Source organism: Magallana gigas, chromosome 5 (genome assembly GCF_963853765.1).
Source record: "Magallana gigas chromosome 5, xbMagGiga1.1, whole genome shotgun sequence".
Taxonomy (NCBI): domain Eukaryota; kingdom Metazoa; phylum Mollusca; class Bivalvia; order Ostreida; family Ostreidae; genus Magallana; species Magallana gigas.
Window position 1 is genome coordinate 8,020,534 of NC_088857.1, and position 19,469 is coordinate 8,040,002.

A 19,469-nucleotide genomic window follows, 5' to 3' on the forward strand; every position below is an offset into this window, starting at 1 on the left:
AAGTAGGATATGATATGAAAATTGACCAGTACTTACGTATTTTGAGAATATTATTCGAACACTTATATTTCCGCTCGAAATTTCACAGGAACTGAACAAATCTCGGTGAAGTCTCGTGAACTTTCATTCGAGCACCTCTGGATTTATTACATACTTAGCAACGATAAAGAAAACATTCCGAACACATTCGCAGGGGTGCTATAGGTCAATTCAATTGTTAGTCGCAATAGATCCTGTCTGCGGCATTATTTGTTTAATAGTTTACAAATATTGACTTGAGGTTGAGGGCAACATTGATTAAATTAGTCCCCAAGGGACGAAATATTGCCCGATGCGAAGCGCATGATTTTTTTTTTAGTTTTTTTTTGTAGAATTAAGAAACTAAGTAAATCATCAGTGTATGTTTTTTACAATGCCCATAGACATGTTAGTAATCTTGTTTATACATAACATATGGAAATATACAGGAAATGTAAACATGGCGAAAATAAACGAAAGGTATTACAGACGCAAATGGTTTAACCGAGGCGTGCAGGAATACGAGTATTCTAGCTTGATTAATACATCGTACGCAGCATTCAAAACAGCTTGTAAAACCATACACAAATAAATCCTCCATATTCTGCTTCAGAGAAACCGGACACTTTATGTCTTTTTTATGGGTAAAACGAACTTCTTCAAACGGTAAACATGATTTTCTTCTGAATGCAGAATAACTAAGTTGTTACGTTGATATGTCTTCCCATAGCCTGGTCTATATTTTTTATTTACACGAAGGCAATGTTCCATAAAAGTTAATAAATCGCACAGAAATAGAAACCGGCCCCCCATCGTCAAGGCAGAATTAATGCACATGGGGAACGTGAAAGGATCTTCACGGGATCCAAGGCATTCTCTTGATGTTAGGAGCGCTAAAGTTTAAAGTGCAGAGTTTTTCACTAAATATTGCTCTTATAACAATCTTTCAATGGGTTGATCTTTCATGGTCATTTTGGTAGATAGAACGAAGTTGTAGATCTTGTTTGGATATGTAAAAAAAGATTATCGCAACATTCGATTTTCAAACTAATGAGACATCAATAAAATCGTCACATTTGAATCTATAAGTTTCAATTTTGAAATTCATCGGGAAAATAAGCTAAGGCGGACAGAATACTTTGAGAAATGAAAATACAATTGTTTTCCTTCTTTCTGTGCCAAGGTTTACCTTTCTTGATTGTTGCAACGGTGAGTAATGGTCGTTTATAAGTAAATTTGATTTATTAGAAGTAACTGGCGACGAATCGGCGTTTGTTTTTCTACTTATTTTTATAAATTAACATTTTACAATCATATTAATGCAAACGTGTTCGTTCCTAAGCAAAATAGGACGAATTCAAATATTGTCAATTTATTTGATTATTGCAATATATAAATATCCATGCGTTATCCGTGCAGTTAGTGCACTAGATGCATGATACTAGTATTCGGATTTAGATCCATAATCAGCTATAGTCCGTCCAAAATTAACGTTTCTATCACATTTTGAGAAAATGCGCATACCTGTCATAGAAGTAAATTTGAATCCATTAAAGGGAAATATCCAAGATTTGTTTATTGAAAGCTCATCAATAATTCACAGGAACGATAAAAAAAAGTTTACGGAGATTAACGGATATATTCCATCATCTTTTATAATAATTCGCAATTGGAACTAATTTGGTAATACACTATAATAATTACAGGGGTTTTTTTTCTAGCCCCCCATTTTTCGAGGTTTACCGACGTCGGTCAACGTCGGGGAGCAGGAATACGCTAACCGCCTGATTTACACGCTGACGGTCAGTGACGTCAACAACGACAACTACGTGTGTAACGCAGCAGGTACCACCCCAACACCTGCGCGCGCAGAGACGGAGTTCAGAGTATTGATTGACCCTCAGACCGGACGTAAGTGGATTAAAGTATTGATATAAAATGAATATTGTAATGTGGGATGCAAAAATACATTATCTATCTATACATTATCTCTCTGACAATGAAGTTTACTGCTGATTTTATGAATCAAAGTTTGAGATCGTTAAAATGACGTGTTAATGCAAAAAGAATAAACAACTACGCAAATTAGTATAATTACGAAATAAAGTACACGAAGGTCTTTGCGTTTACATCAACAAATTTTGGTAGTTAAGTTTTGTGATTTTTTAAGTCCCCATGACACTTTAAGTTTCTAAACAGCAAACTAAAATGACACGTGATTGCTCTTTAAATTTATAAACAATGCGTCCTTTAAAGACTATGGAGTCTACGCTCACAATGGGTCGCCGGGAACTTCGGCGGCGCCCAATGTTATGTTTGATTTTGCCGCGCAGTCCACTTATCAGATCAACATCCGGTGTACGGACTCTAACGGCGAGTTCCGGGAGGACAAGCTGGAGGTGGACGTGATCCCGGGGGACAGGCTGGAGTTCACCCACTCCTCAGGTCAGTGTTACACGAGAACAAGGATATCAATTATTTTATGTTAACATTCAATCAAAGTACTAAAGTGACTGAGAAGCGCTAAGGTATGATCACATTTTACCATTAATTAAATGTTATTTATTAAATTGTATTTAACGGTATACTAAAGTGATGTAAGATTTTGATGCTTTTAATTTTAACATCAATGGAACCTCTTGGGAACATGTAGAAATGCTACTAAACTGTGTTAATTTTACAACTTTGAAACAAGATAAAAAGTGTTTTTAAAAAGTGAGAACATGTAAATGGTTTCTTAAGACCTTGAAGTTAGTAACAATTCTGTTCTCCTACAGATGTCGTGTCAGTTGATGCGCAGACAGCTACAGCCAGTGAACTTATTTACACTGTGTCATCACGTGACCTACTTAACCATTCACCTTTGACCTATACTCTGATATCGGTTCCAAGTACAAACAGTTTTGCCATTGACTCAAGTGAGTTTTTTGAAAAAACTAAAGAAAAAAATCTTGATATTTGTTTAAAGTCTAACCTTATTCTTTTTGTTAAATTCATTGAGACATAAATAAGCAACACAACACAACTGAAACAATTAATTATATGATAAACATTATCTCATTATATACATGTAGTCAGACATTTTCCTTAAAGATATTGATGTTCATTTATATTTACGTATGAATTTTTATGATGTCACGTGAAGGCAGTGGACAGGTGAGGACAACGCGGACCCTACTTGATGAGACCCACACCCCGGTACACCTTTACATCTCCGTCACAGACGGACTTATCTCAGTCCAAACACTACTCAGTGTTGATATTCTCAGTACGTGTCAATCTTTGGGAGATAAAGGTTTTTTTTAAATAGGGCCTAAAAAAAGTTGTGTGTTTAGGGTAACCCGACCTAACCTACAAATGTACAAAAATGCCCTGATCCTACCATTTTTAGATGTCAAATTTTATCCGATTGTGAATTTTATATTATTTCTATTAAAAAACCCGTTTTTAAATGTGACACAAACAAACATTCTTAGGATTCATGCAGAAAAAATATGATGAAATTTTTTTAAAAAATCGCTACCTACCTAACCTAATTTTTTTTCATCAGTGTTACCCTAAACACACAATTTTTTATAGGCCTAGAAAAAAAACACATGTTAAAGCAGATCTTTAATGTACATGTGTGTCCGTCTAAGAAATTACTAGTTTACTTAATCTTAGATTTAAACAGTCAGCCCAATATAACAAACCTGCCTGCCTCTGTATCCGTCGACGAGGACATCGCTGGAGGAACCGTCATCTTCACTCTGACGTCACAAGACCTTGACCCCACTGACCCTTTGACCCATTCTTTCAGCGTTAGTCCTATTACTGCTCAAGGTCTATTTTCCTTTGACTCTGCGAGTAAGTATATAAACATCCAAAAAATATTTTGTTTATAATTATACGTTCATGATTGTGAACTCTACAATTTACGTATCATCTGCCTGTTACTTAGGTGGTCAGTTCAAACTGTCTACTGGTAAACTTGATTACGAGACTTTGTCTCGTTATAATGTGACTTTCATGATATCGGATGGTAAGACCACGACAGGACCCTATTCACTGACCATCAATGTTCTCAATGTAAATGAGGAGTGCTACTTCGACAGACAAGTTTATTACATCAGTGTGTTAGAAGGCAAGGTATGTAAAAAATATAATATTATTTGTAAATGGATTTTGCTACGTAACGAAACATAAAGAACGGACAACAGCAATGCATATGCAAAGAAAATAGTAAAAATTAATATTTTTGTACATACTAGTATGTATGATCAAGGAATCGTTATGGTATCGCACGTAAATATAAAGTACCTTCGAAGGAAGAACATTTTACATTGTACTAATTTTTGGGCTCTTTCTTCTGAGGCTGGGAGTCAGACCATCAATCCTAACTTTGTTGTAAGGGACTACGACGGCATTCAACCTTACTCTTTGTCCTTAATGAACGGAAACAACAGCGAACGATTCACCATCGATAGTACTTCCGGTGTGATGACGTATGCAGTGGATTATGACGTTGATCAGAATGCAATGCCATCCACTGTCCAGTTGACGGTTCAATGCAGAGACTCGCTTGCTAAAACAGGAACTGCGCTTATCGTCTTGACTATTCGAGTGAGTTATATTTGTCTTACATTTTTATTTATATCATCATTGACCTTAATTATACATTGGTTGTAATATTACCGTTACAAAGGCAACATTAAATTTTGAAAACAGCTTACAACTGCATTTGTGATGATTTGAAAGACAAATTCTATCTTACAGCCAGTGTATCTGTACCGTGTTTTAAAGTTTTAGTACCTCTTGTCATAGACCTTCAATATTTACGTCACTTTCTGCATAAAATCAATATAAAGGAGGTAGATCTTCCAAAATTTAAGATATGATTTGGTACGCTATAAGCTATAATTTATTTAAGAAAAAAACCATTTTATTTACCTTTTAAGTCTGGGTATTATGTGGAGTTCTTTAAAAGGAGTCTAAAACTGGTCACGACCAGCGAGCTTTTTTTTTTCTTTTTTTTTCAACATAAAGGGTGTCAAGATGGGTTTCTTCCACCTTACAGATGTTTTAGGATATTTTCAGAGATGTTGGTTTGGTAATCTGTCAACCGTAGAATAACCCTTTTTGCTCCAGATTGATAGCTACAGACAGATTTATATAACTACGACAGTAAATCGTCAATGCTTTAACTTTTAAATTTAAAAAAATTCTTAATTGCACATTTGGTGTGTTTCTTCGTATTCTTTGAATCTTTTTGTCTAGTAAACCGCATATTACATCCTTAAAAGGATGTCGGAACCAACTGCATGTGCGGGCAGACATGGCGACTGGTTATGTCTAGCTGCTGTGCATTATCGGACAAGAACCATGATTATTTGGGTAGTTAAAGCCTGGGGGACGTAAGGGTGCGGATACGATATCTTATCCCCGGAGACCTGTTTGACAAAATTTTACGCTGTCACGAGACTGTCTATACAAATCAAATGAATTGTTATTAAGAACTGTGATAATAAGGTATAATAAAAATAAAATTTTACATAATTAATCAATAATCCGACGACCATATTTATTTTTGACAAAAGACTATTGAGAACAAAGGAATTCTAAAATTTTCATCATAAAACGTTTTAAGACAAACGAAGTGCTTTTTGATTCAACCAAGAAAACTTAGTTTAAATACCTACACTACTTGTGTCAAACATCAATATTGTTGTTTGCATGAAAACAATTGATTAGAATTTAATGAGAATAATGTAAAATTGATGAAAGTCGTTGTTTTTCGGGTACATGTGTAAGTATCGGCATGTTTTGATATATTATGGAATATTTGTAAAATCCTAGCTTTATAGAATTTTGCAAAAAATTGTAAGTTATAATTAGTTCCTTGAATTGTCTCTCTTTGCTCTGTGTCACTAATCCATCATTAATGTAGTTACTTTTCTGTCTATATATATTCTTGTACATGCAGTGTTACAACGCACTTTGAAAAATTACGCACTTTGAAAAAAAAATACAAAATGCGTTAATTTTGGGATCAAGTCAAAGCACTTTGAAAAAAAAATATTTTTTTTGTCAAAGATGCTTTGATATCGTCGATATTAACGCACTTTGAAAAAAATGTTCCGAGTTTAGTCAAATAATTGATACTTTAATATACAATAAATTATTGTTTTAACCTTGTTTAGCTCAATGTAATATATTTTAAAAAAAATAACCCTTAGCATTCACAGGTAACTTTTTAAACAGTTTCTTGGTTAGGATTTTTTTTCTTATCTCATAAGACAATATTAAGTATTTATATTTTAACACACAAAGAAGGGTTTCAATTATTGTTGTAGATGAAGGAGATAGCGAAAACTGCCATCAGAGGAATTTTAAAATTCGAAACATAATTTATTCATCTTTTAATAGTTACATTTTTTAAAATCTGTTTTGAATTCATAGCGATGGTAATATTACTATTGCATTTATTTGGCATAAATATGATTAGCTAAAAATGCAACTGGAAGTTGTAAGGTATATCGATTTTAGATAAAGTAAGCATGCACACATTTATACAACACATATTTAATGAAGATAAATGTGTACTATTGCTACATGACTTCGTACAAAAGTAAACAAACAGAACCTTGTTTCAGGATGCGAACGACAATCCTCCCACTTTCTCTCAGGGTACGTACACGTTTTATGCCGACCAGTTTACGGGCTTTGGGAACGCCATTGGTCAGATGACCGTGTCTGACAAAGACTCGGGCAGCAATGCCGAGTTCTCCTGCGGGGGGTCCCTGGCCAACAGTGCCAGTCAGACGAACACGTACTACACAGTGGGAACCGGATGTGGAGTTTACTTTCTGTCCAGGACTGGCCTATCATACGGCACAGCGGTAATATCGAAACAGATGTCAATTTTCTTTAAAAAGTTTTTTCAATGCGAAAGTATTTGGAAAATTATTTCCTTACAATAGATTAGGTATCTGGTAACGGCGACTGATAAAGGATCGCCTCCCTTGAGCTCCACTACCACAGTCAATATGATATATATAGAGACTACAACAACTACTCCCTCTACCACAACTACTACACTCCCCCCGAGTACGGGGCTGGACGCGGGTGCTGTTGCCGCCATTGTTTTAGGGTCTCTGATAGGGGCTTTCCTTCTGGGCACTCTCTTATACTTCTTTTTAAGGTATAGTATCTCTACACCATTCGTACACGTAAAATATTTTTATGGTATCGACTTGTCGACATGGCATATAGTGACCAGCCAATATATCATAAACATAAGTTAATTTATATACAAACTTTATGAATATTTGCCAATATTCAATATATCGTATCATATCAATATATCGACACTTGATTATTGCCAAAACTACTCATTGACTATAACAAATTGTTATCCAACACTTCAAATTAAAGCAATTTTAATTCGTTACAAATTACTGTGCTTGGTTACTTGTATTGCAGACTGTGTTACACCGGCGCCTGTGGAGGATCCGCCCCGTGTGATTTCATGAACTGCTGCAGAAACAGGCGCCCTAGAGTGTTAGTACAAGTATTACATATAGAATATATATTGCTCTATTCACACACAGGAAAGGTTCCCGATTCCATATGTTTCAACCCATAAGTAAAGAGGAAAGAGATTAAGTCATCTGTTTAAATTATCATCGTCAGAGATTATCTTCATAGTCTTGGTCGCAAAATTAGACGCCGTGAACCAGTTTACTGTTTGTAAAAACTCGAAATACAGGTGTTGCAAATTGGATTACAAATGACTACGGGAAAAGATGTTAATTCACAGACACGTTTTATTTTGCTTTTTATGTAGGACAAAACATAATTCTTATACAAGATTTGGTTAACACTAGTTCGTGTTTTACACTTAATATACATAGAAGCCAGTCTTACTGTAATACAATTTAGTAAATTGTAATTAACCCTGTGGGCCTCTAGATATAGCGTAGTTATCGAACTTCCCACACAGGTTAAATGGCTCTAACAAGTTATGGAGAATCATTTAAATTCAACTTTAGATTGGATAGTCTGTCTTTGATTTCAAACGATAGCGCTCTAGAAATTGCGCTTTTGTAATCAATGACAGTAAATTAGTCTTTTTGAACTCTGGCGTAGAAATGTATTTATGTACGACTACAAAACATATCTAAATTGCTGGTACCATATAAAATCTGATTTTTAAAAAGGTATTTATTAATAAGTTTCCTTAAAAACAATACTTCTGAATACATTACATCGAATTTATCGATTAGTTTCAAGTACTAAGTCTTCTGTTTTGCCAGAGTAACAGCATCGATGATCTAGAGTTGATTCAAATCAACTTCCAATTATGAGCTACCATATTTACTGATTAAGATCTGCTGATTTTAGAGCATATGGCTTCATTTTCGTGATATAAATATCAGAGATCACATATACAAAATCAAATAATTGGTTCATGATTATACAAGTATTTCATCTAGAAAATCGTGATAATGTTATGCACATATTTCGATAACGTGTTCATACCTTCCTAGACAGACTGGCATATTTTAAACTTATTTTTCGTTTTTAAATTGATATTTAAAGACATGATATGAATTAGCCATTGCAATATAATTCATAAATACATATGTTGGAATGCAGATTTCAATAAAACTACGATTTTTTTCCAGGGAAAAAGATCCACGAATAAGGTAAAAACTGTATATAATATAATGTAATGAAATAATCTAATCATTTATTATTCAAATTTATTCGTGTAGAACGTTCTAAAACTAAAATGTTCATTTGTAATAGGAAACTGAACCGTTATTTATAATTCCAGAGTTCAAAGTTCGAAAGCAGAAGAAATGGATTATTGGAAAAACGGTCAGTGTTGGCAGAAATGTAGCCACTTTCTTCAGTTTCAGATCGTTTCATTCGTTGATTACATTGGCGGAAACTCATGACCAGAATGCGCTTATATATATATGTACTCTCCGTCAATAAGCTTACACGAGACTGGCCGTTTGATCGATTCCTTAAGTGTGGTTTTACGTCCTATCGAGATGTTTTATTCATATCGAGACGTTACCAACCACCCAGAACGAAGTATTAATTAGACACTTACTCTGACTTCAAAAATTCTTCGTCAAAATAAAAACAGATCAACAACATTTTTTGCATTGAATGCGACGCTTTTATCACTGTCTTGACTCTTCAACTAACTAGGCCATCATATGAAAAGCTCATTTTTCTAACTATTACATTTTATTGGGATTGTTCTATTTTTCTTTTGTCTCGTATATTTATTAATTTTAATAGAAACACCTTCAAACACATTTTTACTTTGTTTTTACTACAAAGTTTAAACTTTGGATTTATTTTTTTTATTCATTATCTTTTTTTTTTCAGAAAAAGTTTACCCTACCAAAGAGATAGATACACGGTATGATTAACCACCCAGATATATTTAACAGCCAATTTTTTATTTTTATTTTTTTTTTGGGGGGGGGGGGGGTTAACAATTAAGCAACACAAACGTAATTATCAGTTTACTACATTGTAATAATCAATTATTCATTCATAACAGTTCTTTTCGGATAAAGATTTTCAACTAATTATATCGATTGGAGACCTCTCTTTTATTCAACCATTTTCATAAATATCAATAGAGTAATAGAGTCCTACTTCATTTCTCAGTTTAATTCGATTAACCTCTGTGATATGGTACAGCTTCCATCGATGGCAGCTAGCAATAGCAGTATCACGAGGTCATGCACTGAGATTGTCAATACTCGGGTCTCAATAGTCAATAACCTCCATGGATCGTTTGATACAGGTATGGCCGGCGTGACTACCCAGACTTTCCACGTGCCACTGGATCACAGATGGATAGAATCTCACCCTCCAACATCCCGGTTGAATTTGGGTCACGTGGGAGAATTTACCCAATCACAGGTCATCGTCTGCCAATCAGCTATTATTGATATTCAGCTCTGTTGATATTTATCAGAAATCGATTTCTTTTTAATAACACGCATTTGTGTACTTAAGAACTAAATGGAATTATTTTGTAAATGGCAATGTATTAAATAAAAGCATCGCTTCATGTAAACGAATGTTTAAACAAAATGATTTGTGTATGTATACAAACTATTATAAATAGCTGCACTTAGAAATAATAAATGGAATTCTTGTTTGATTTTGAATTACTCAAAATAGAAATAAGATAGTTGCAACATTTCAAGCATTGGTCAACGTCTTCAAAAGAAAACTGCGTATATATTTTAACATGGATGATATATATAATTGCTATTAAATTATTTAAAAGATGTAATATCTTTAGTTGATCATTTCTAAAATTTTGTAGAATATGAAGTTTTTGTCAATAGTTGTACGGTAAATACTATCTATGGTGGCATATCTCTGCCCCCCTGTGTGCATGTTATTTTTCTCTTAATTATGTTGACATGCAAGATAAAAATGTTGACATGCAAGATAGTTATGTCAACATGCAACATAACTATGTTGACATGCAAGAAAACTGCAATCAAATAAGAGTTATAAAAAATCTCAAATATCGCCAACATGTGACATCCAAGATGCTAGATACGCTACCTATTGATGTCAACATGCAACTTATTTATGTTAACATGCAACTTCTTTATGTCGACATGCAAGTTAGTTATGTTGACATGCAAGATAAATATGTTGACATGCAACATATTTATGTCAACATGCAACTTAGTTATGTTGACATGCAACTTATAAGTTGCATGTCAACATATTTATATCGCATGTTAACTTAACTAAGTTGGATGTTGACATATTCATCTCGCATGTCGACATATATAACTTGCATATCGACATAAATAAGTTGCATGTTGACATAAATAAGTTGCATATCAGCATATTTATCTTGCATGTTAACATAAATGAGTTGCATGTCGACATAGAAAGATAGCATCTTGGATGTCACAGGTGGGCGATTTTTTTTAGATTTTGTGTAATTCATATCAGATTGCAATTTCTTGCATTTCAACATAGTTATGTTGCATGTTGACATAACTATCTTGCATGTCAACATATTTATCTTGCATGTCGACATATTTGATAGAAAAATAACTTGCACACAAGGGGCAGAGATATGCCACCATAACTATCCACTCTCGGTGCAGTGAAATAAAATGTATGTTCTGCGTAAATTGCAGTGTATTCATACGCGATACGATGTCATAGATTTTTATTTCAGTGCATTTAGCACTATCTTTAGTATGTCCATTGACAATGTTCAGGTTTCTTCTTTAAAGATCTAAATTTTGATTAAACTCTAGGTGTATATGGAGGGAACATAATTTGAGTATTTTTTCTTTGATATTGTTTAGTTGATTGATTTTTAATCACTTCAAAATAATTCTTAATCAATTAAGCAAAACCTCTACACAGGAGATAATTTAATAAGTTAGTGTTTTTTGTGATCAGTTTTCCTCAAAATCCCTCGTGAATAAACTTTATTTTCATTATGGTGATGTTCGATTTCTCCACGAAAATAAGGGTAATCAAACACAAATTTTGGATTCTTGAATTTATAATAACAAATAAAATCCTATTACGTTGCGTGGTATATAACGCTGTCAGCAGATTAACTCGAACTTTACGACTGAATCACCTACAATCGTGGTGATATCTGCTCCATACACACAAACCCAGCTCTAGGAAGGTGAGGGTCTTGAATTTGGGGGACCGGTCGGTACTACGTGTTTTATCATGCTACGCACAGTTTAATTACTGAGTATATGTACATGTATATGTAATTAAATACTGAAGAACTATACCAACCAACACCGATAAAAAAATATAATTGAGACCAAAACATAACGTGGTACACTATTAAACAAAATAAATATTAAATAACGTACCATCAAGTTTTTAACTTGTGTTTTTACACAAATAATCTAGAGACAACAAATATTTGGGGGGAAAAGCATTCGTGTAGTTCTTGCCATGACAAATAGGAAGCTAAGTAACTATTCGAAAGATCTATATCGATCCAGTCATATGAACTTGTCAGAATTCTGACCATTATAGTTAAGAGTGTAATTTGGATATAAGTCCAATAGTTATAAAATTCCATATATTTACATTTTCCAGTGTCTTTGTCTGTGATAACACTACGTATCGATTTTGCACTATAAAACTCAGAACTTCAAATGACGACAAATTGAGGCGCCAGAAGGATTTGCTTATTCATATTTAATATACATTTAATCGTGCGATGGCTTAAAATTATATAAATATAGGTAATAAGGAATCATTCTTTGAATATCACTTCATAATACTCAAAAAATGATTCCTTATTCCTTATATAGTGTCATCAATTATAAAGTTTCTCGTAAATAATATTGGAAAAGCAACATATTGTTTGGACCTCACTGGATATTCAATCAAAATTTTTGTATATTTGACGGAGTTGTGGCCATCAAATTTTAAGAATGACGATGTAGCGTTGTGTAAATGTTTATCACCAAATCTGACTGCCAGTCCGTCCACGCATCTTTTCAATCTGTTTTTGAGTGACAGTGTTTATGTGTTTTACATCTACAGTAGCTGTACTTATTAACCAAGGGAGACCACTGAATATTAATTAAGATTAATTTAACTGGATGGTTGTGGCCATTTTTATACTAAATAAATCTCCTAAGAAAGAAGAGCTCTGAATGTATATAACATTGGAAATCATGCAAATTTTAAAGTAAAAATTAATTAATGATATTTATAGCTACACAAATAGGTTTTAATTATGACTATGAAATGGATCTAATGGTTAATGTGCTGATCTCGGAGTCTCCTTAAGGTAATATCCACTTAGTGTCAGTCAGACAACACATCTTTTCTGTTTCTTATTGCACGTCTCTAAATTAAAAAAAAAACAATGAACAAATAAGTATGAAGGAGTATATATTACAAAGCAAAAGATTGTTGCAATAGCTGTACAATTAAACTTTCAAAATGTGAATATTTGCTTACGCTGGCAATATTGCGATAAATAAGCTTCACATTTCATAGGCTTATTGCAGTAACTCATAGACATGCAATGTAAAATATACGCCATACAAATTATTTGAAGATGGTTATAAAGATTTCACATATTTGTACATGTGTGACCGCGTAGATTATACGATGCTAATGAATTTGTCTAGAACTGCACCCGTCGTGTGCAGTACGAACGGGGTGAGGGAATGTTGGCGAGGGGGCGCGCTGTATGCCGTAAGCTAAAAGCGAAGGGCAAGTTTGCCTAATTACCGAAGGTCCACCAGTATACAGTTCCAGAGTAGTAAACAGGCAATTGATGCAGGAGTTCACATTTATTGGACGAGACTCAACGATGGCAACATTATAACAATTTAACAGACATACAAGTCGGATATGACCAGTAGTGGCCCCTAGACTCAAGACTCTGCGTGAGTCGGAGGCTGGCCGCCGTAATCCAGACTGACGATTGGCATTTGTACATAACTATATAAAGGAATCTGAACAATGACTATAAATTGACAGGTGATGACATAAGTAAGCTGAGTGAAATATTAAAAGTTATAAAATAATTAAATAAACTCAAGTCTTTGATGACCTAGACATGAAAAACAGATAATTGCACAATGTTGTTTTAAAGGATTAGCAGTTCTTGAGACATAACACTCTGTCTCTTTCAAATCACACATAGAGTCCAAAACGTGTCAATCACTAATTGATTAAGTAACTTTGAGAAAACATTACAAGACAGATGTTGAATTTAAGAAGTGAAGTCCAAAATAAAGTTATTGATGAACAGTGAATTTTGTACGATTATACATGCACCAAATCTTAATAAATTGTTGTTTTGTACCAAGCCGTTTTGCAAGTTCGTTATGAACACAGTTAAAGGGTCTAGTGTTTGTCACATAAAAATTCGTTTGAAATTTTGTATTTTCTTTGTAACATTCAGTGTGTAAACAAAAAACATGGCCTGAGCATTGTTTACACTAAAAAGAGTTGTGAGCCGTGTATTTCACTTATAACTGGCACTTAACTTTGGTTGAATTTAATTTAAAAAATGTTATAAACAAATGTCGATTTCGATATCCATAGTGATTTATTTATTTTATAGATACATTGAATTGGATCAAACAGCAGACAAAATTCCTATATGTATTCTCAGCTTCGGGTGAATATAAGAAATGCCTGAACAAAGCATTCTGAACATAAAAAAATGAAAGGAAATTTAATTTATTAGGTCAACTCGTGACTATGCTCTCGAATGCATCGTACAGTTCGGGGTGTATGCGATTTCTCCTTGCATTACCGTTTGTTTATTTGACAGATTTGTTGCTGCTCTTTATTCAAAGAGAGAAACATAACACAAACCAAATGTGTTTCAAATCCAAGCTACCCGTATCAGTACGATATATATACATAATCATAAAAGGATTGTTTGGTTACATTTTTAGAATATTACTACTGGCATGCGATTTTGAAAACGCTGAAGTTCAAAGTGCACGATGAATAGAATGTTGCTAAGGGTATCACATGATGTTTTGATAAACATAATGTAATCTTTTGCCCGAATTTTAAGATTTAGACATGACGTTTTTTGATTACTTTGTTATGATATGAATCATAGTACACGAGCATTAAGAGTGGTTCTTCGAGGGTTCAAGGCAGTTACCTACTCGACCGCTACCCCATTAGATATTGATCAGTTCATGACTGTAAAGGAACTAATTAAATCGCCCAGATTTAAAATTCTCAAATCCCTAACACACATTTAAGGGCCTTTGAATTTTAGATCATTGTATGCAGAGCGTCTGTGAAAGGACTGACATTTAACTTTAACGACCTTTCTAAACAAGAAAACCAAACAAAAATATAGTGTTCTTTAAAGCATTGGAGTCTCTTCATCCGTTTCTAGATCTGTAGAGCAGAGTTTGTTAAAGTCATATAACGAGAATCTTACGTTTGAAAACCTGTACTATAGCAAGGAACATTTTAAAGTGATTGGTTCAACGGTTTGTGATTAAAGCATTCACTAGTTTCCGCCGAAATTCTCTTACAAAAAATTTAACCTTTACAAAAATTAACCACATTTTTTTAAAGCAAGGTACATTTGAAAAAAATAAAAATTATTTTAAATTTGTTGGATTAGACAAAAAAATTGTTTCAAGAGGAGGGGATATACACAGGCTGTATTTGTTTTCCAATCCCTATTGAATTTATTCAATAAAGCAAGATTAAACATTTAACATAATTGATTTAAACTAGTTTAGCTCAAGAGGTCATTGAAAAGATTGAGAACCGATGGGACTTTTAGCTGTCCTGCATAGCAATTTCGCAATGAAAGACTTGTCGATAAGATCATTTAGTTGAATATTTTCACATGAAGAATAACAGTTCAAGAGTTTGTTGATATTTGTTTATCAAAACATCACATGAACTGCACCAATTAGCCGTCAGCCGTCCTTTCAGTTTTCTTTTTTTTTTTTTTAATCTTTTTACTTTGTGAATATTTACTCTTTGAAGAAAGAGTGAAAATTGTCAATTTCATGGGAAACAATAGCTGACATACATACATGTATATATGACGTTCATAAGCTTATGAACAAACATGATGACAGAATATATCAAATACATGTACAATACTAGTATCATATATTTTGGAAATCAATGCAAAAAAAGTGCAAACCTAATTGCCTATATTGTCTATATTGCTTTGACTGTTGAACATGTAAAAGTGCGTTAAGTGTCCTGGTATTAAATAAAAGATTGTGATGTATATATACCCCTAACGCAGTTTGGAAGGGGATTTTTTCAAATGCGTTGACTTGGTCCCAACGCACTTTAAAAAAAAATTCAACGTCCGTATTTTTTTTTCAAAGTGTGTTGCCACAAAGTTATTTTACTTTAATGTGTTGGGAAATGTTTAAATCGAAACGAATCTCTATAATATGTAAAACCACTTGCTATACAGATCGTGCTATATTTGATCAAGATAGTACGCTTGCTTTAATCAAATCTAATGCAATGTCGATTATTAAGACGAGTTTCTCTCTCTCTCTCTCTCTCTCTCTCTCTCTCTCTCTCTCTCTCTCTCTCTCTCTCTCTCTCTCTCTCTCTCTCTCTCACTCTCTCTGTAAATATGCTCATGTATCATAGACTTACTTAATTGTTGCTTTAATACTCTTCAATTTTTGTTTTAACAAACGTTGTAAAAGAAGAGGGAATACGCAATTCATTAAGAGATTGTTATGGATTTCAGTCGAATCTTTTGTGAGTCATAGATCCCGAGTAATAGAGAACGACGGATCAATGCACATTGTCAATTTCCATATTGAGAAATAAATCATAGATTATTCAAAGGCATTTATCTATAATGCATGCAATTCTCTATCTTCGGACAGACACAATTGGCCTTTAACGGTTTTGCTATGAATTTTGATTTATTTCCCTGATGTATGGGTACACCATAATGTTTGTAAAAGTCCCCAGAAAAACTCAAATTCAACCAGGCCAAGACGGTGGAAATTGAAACCTTCTTTTGGTATATTCTTAAAACGTTCTTTTTAGGTATGGCAAGATATGTCAAAAAATCGACTTTTTATATGCATGACAGTGAAAAAAGTAACATTACGTGTGCATATCAATAGACACCTTCACTGTTACTGCAATAGTGCTCTTTTGCAGGGCAAAATGACATATTCTGGTTAGAAATGACGTAACGTTGATTTTCTCGTTGAAGTCATTTAATTATCTATCTTCTAACACTTCGGCAAAATATATCAATTTGCCCAGCAAGAGAGCAGTACCGCAGTTACCGTGAAGGGGTCTACATGTATATATCTTGGACTGATACATGTACGTCGGCTGGCTACCAAGCCGATATAGTTATAATGGATTTAGGTGGCTTTACGTTAGCCTATCACAGAAGTCATATCAATGTTAGCGACAGACATTTTCCTTTTTAATCACTTTCAAATAGTGATATACCAGTTTACAAGCTCTTCCACTCAGAACCCTGCACTGTTCGACAATACCTTACTATTAATCTTGACAATGCCTTCAAAATCAATCGATGGATCTAGTCACAACGGATTCATTAATTCATTAATACCCACCATATTCTATGTGTGCCTTTATTGACATTTGATCATTTTTTTCAACATTCACAACACATTCAATGCAAAACAATTTTTTTTAAAAGAAAAATCTGATCAAAATCTAGATGAGGAAAAAAGCTGAAGGTAGAAAAATTGTGTCCTAAATTCGTGTTCAAATTATTTTTGGAACATGTCATACATGTAATTACAAGCCTCTAATGGAAAATACTACTATCTTATCAGAACACATTTATTTTAATATAAATTACATAAGCTAGAAAGATTTCTCCTATCAAAACTAATTAAAATCTTAGTAATCTTAATCTCGGTATTCTGATAAAAAGAAAACCAAGTGGTAAATCTTAATTAGCAATTAAGGAGGCCGACTTGTAGTTTTTTCACACAAAAAAAATTACAAAGAGTAACGTTTGATAGACGCATCATGATGCAATGAAATCAACAGATTTGCGTCAACATGACGCATTCTTCGTTCTATGACATTTTCTAACGTTATCATATTATACTTATATGTAAGTTTGGTACGGTGGCAAGACAGAAATGCGTCAACATAATGCCATCGGTGTATCAATGAAGTAATCGTCATCATAATGGTGGTAGAGTAACACTGCCACAATAGTGAAGAAAAAGTGCGTAAGTATGTACGCCTGTGTTGTAACAATACCATATCATGCAGTAAGAAAGCGTCATATTGACGCCAGTGGTGTCACAATACCATATCATGCAGTAAGAAAGCGTCATATTGACGCCAGGGGTGTCACAATACCATATTATGCAGTAAGAAAGCGTCAAATTGACGCTGGTGGTATCACAATATTATATAATTCAGTACGAAATCGTCAAATTGACGCCGGTAGTGTCGCAACACTATATCAGTTAACAAAAACGTGTTATGTTGTCGCTGGTTGTGTTACTATTACTTATTATTTTAGTTACTGACTCACTACGGAAATATATTGGGTTGATCAATCTCAAAGATGGCGAGGCGAAGCCGAGCCTTTTATGAGATTGATCAACCCAATATATTTCCGTAGTGAGTCAGTAACTAACCTAATAAGTGTTTTGTTTTCTCGAGGACTTTCAAGCGACATATTTATTCACGAATAGCGATGATCTACGCAAAGCCATGTACAAGATGTCTTACATCTCGTCCAATTTAACTCATTTAAACTCTTTAAAATTTTCAATCTCACCTTACAAATACTCTTTCAAAATCTTTGCTTCACCCATGTTTACTTACAATGTTTTGTTGCTATTCAATTTTAAATGTTTTCTCCCTTTCCTCTGCAGAGATTCGAGCAAATTTCGACGCTGCCAGTTTGTTCTGCTCCAGACAAAACAATGTGACGTCAATATTCTAAGGGCAACTACTCTAATTTTAAAGAATTTCAAAGGGCAACTACTCCAAATACTTTAAGAACTTACGGCATGCAGTTTATGTATAAAATACTATGAAATGTCGAAATGCGTAAGCGAAGCGTCGACCAATGACGGCCATATTGCCTAATATTATTTCTCACAGAACAAATATAGAGATATATGAGGCAATCACGTGCTATGTTTAAACGAATGAAAATGTGACATTTCAGTCCAAGGGAAAACAAAATACAATATCTTTCAGTAAGAAGGCGTCAAATTGACTCCGGTGGTGTCATAATACTATATCAATGCAGTAAGAAAATGTTCTGTTGACGCTTGTGTTGTCACAATACCATATCATGCAGTAAGAAAGCGTCATATTGACGCCATGCAGTAAGAAAGCGTCAAATTGACGCTGGTGGTGTCACAATATTGTATCATTGGAGTAAGAAAGAGTTATCTTGACGCTCATACTGTCATAATACAACATCATGCAGTAAGAAATCGTCATATTGATGCCAGTGGTGTCATAATACCATATCATGCAGCACGAAAGCGTCCAATTGACGCCGGTGGTGTCACAATGCTATATCGTCGAAGTAAGAAAGTGTTATCTTGACGCTGGTGGTGTCACAATACCATATCATGCAGTGCGAAAGCATCCAATTGACGCCAGTCACAATACTATATAACTGAAGTGAGTAAGGGTCATAATGACGTCGATGGTATAACAATACTTTATTACTTTCAGTAAGAAGGTATCATATTGACGCCGGTGGTTCCCAATACAAGATTAAAACAAGGTGTCAGACACTATCATTACAAGATATATCAAATAAATAAGAATGTTTTATTTGCTATCTGTCAGACCACGATACTACATGTATACCACGCTATTATAAACTATATGAAAGAAGTGAGAATGACGACTATTGCACATGGAACTAAAACAAAAACTATATCATGATATCA

The 19,469-nt window shown here is 33.9% G+C and overlaps 1 protein-coding gene across 1 annotated transcript; it reads left to right on the forward strand.

Moving 5' to 3' along the window:
* The first annotated feature begins 482 nt into the window (after positions 1-482).
* On the forward strand, positions 483-10,288 carry LOC105341780 (protocadherin gamma-A4). The gene is made up of 15 exons (XM_020072708.3): positions 483-1,227; positions 1,740-1,929; positions 2,275-2,463; positions 2,796-2,936; positions 3,164-3,286; positions 3,682-3,864; positions 3,959-4,146; positions 4,372-4,620; positions 6,651-6,896; positions 6,978-7,198; positions 7,480-7,557; positions 8,685-8,705; positions 8,837-8,880; positions 9,406-9,439; positions 9,833-10,288. Exons 1-15 carry the CDS (start codon positions 1,165-1,167, stop codon positions 9,978-9,980), a joined length of 2,118 nt encoding a protein of 705 aa, XP_019928267.3. The 5' UTR covers positions 483-1,164; the 3' UTR covers positions 9,981-10,288.
* The last annotated feature ends 9,181 nt before the right edge of the window (positions 10,289-19,469 follow it).

Bases quoted from the DNA above. Each gene is read 5' to 3' on its own strand.
- LOC105341780 (XM_020072708.3), top strand. From the start codon at position 1,165: ATGAAAATACAATTGTTTTCCTTCTTTCTGTGCCAAGGTTTACCTTTC. The intron at 4,147-4,371 runs GTATGTAAAAAA...CTTTCTTCTGAG, and splicing joins TCAGTGTGTTAGAAGGCAAG to GCTGGGAGTCAGACCATCAA. The intron at 7,558-8,684 runs GTTAGTACAAGT...ATTTTTTTCCAG, and splicing joins AGAAACAGGCGCCCTAGAGT to GGAAAAAGATCCACGAATAA.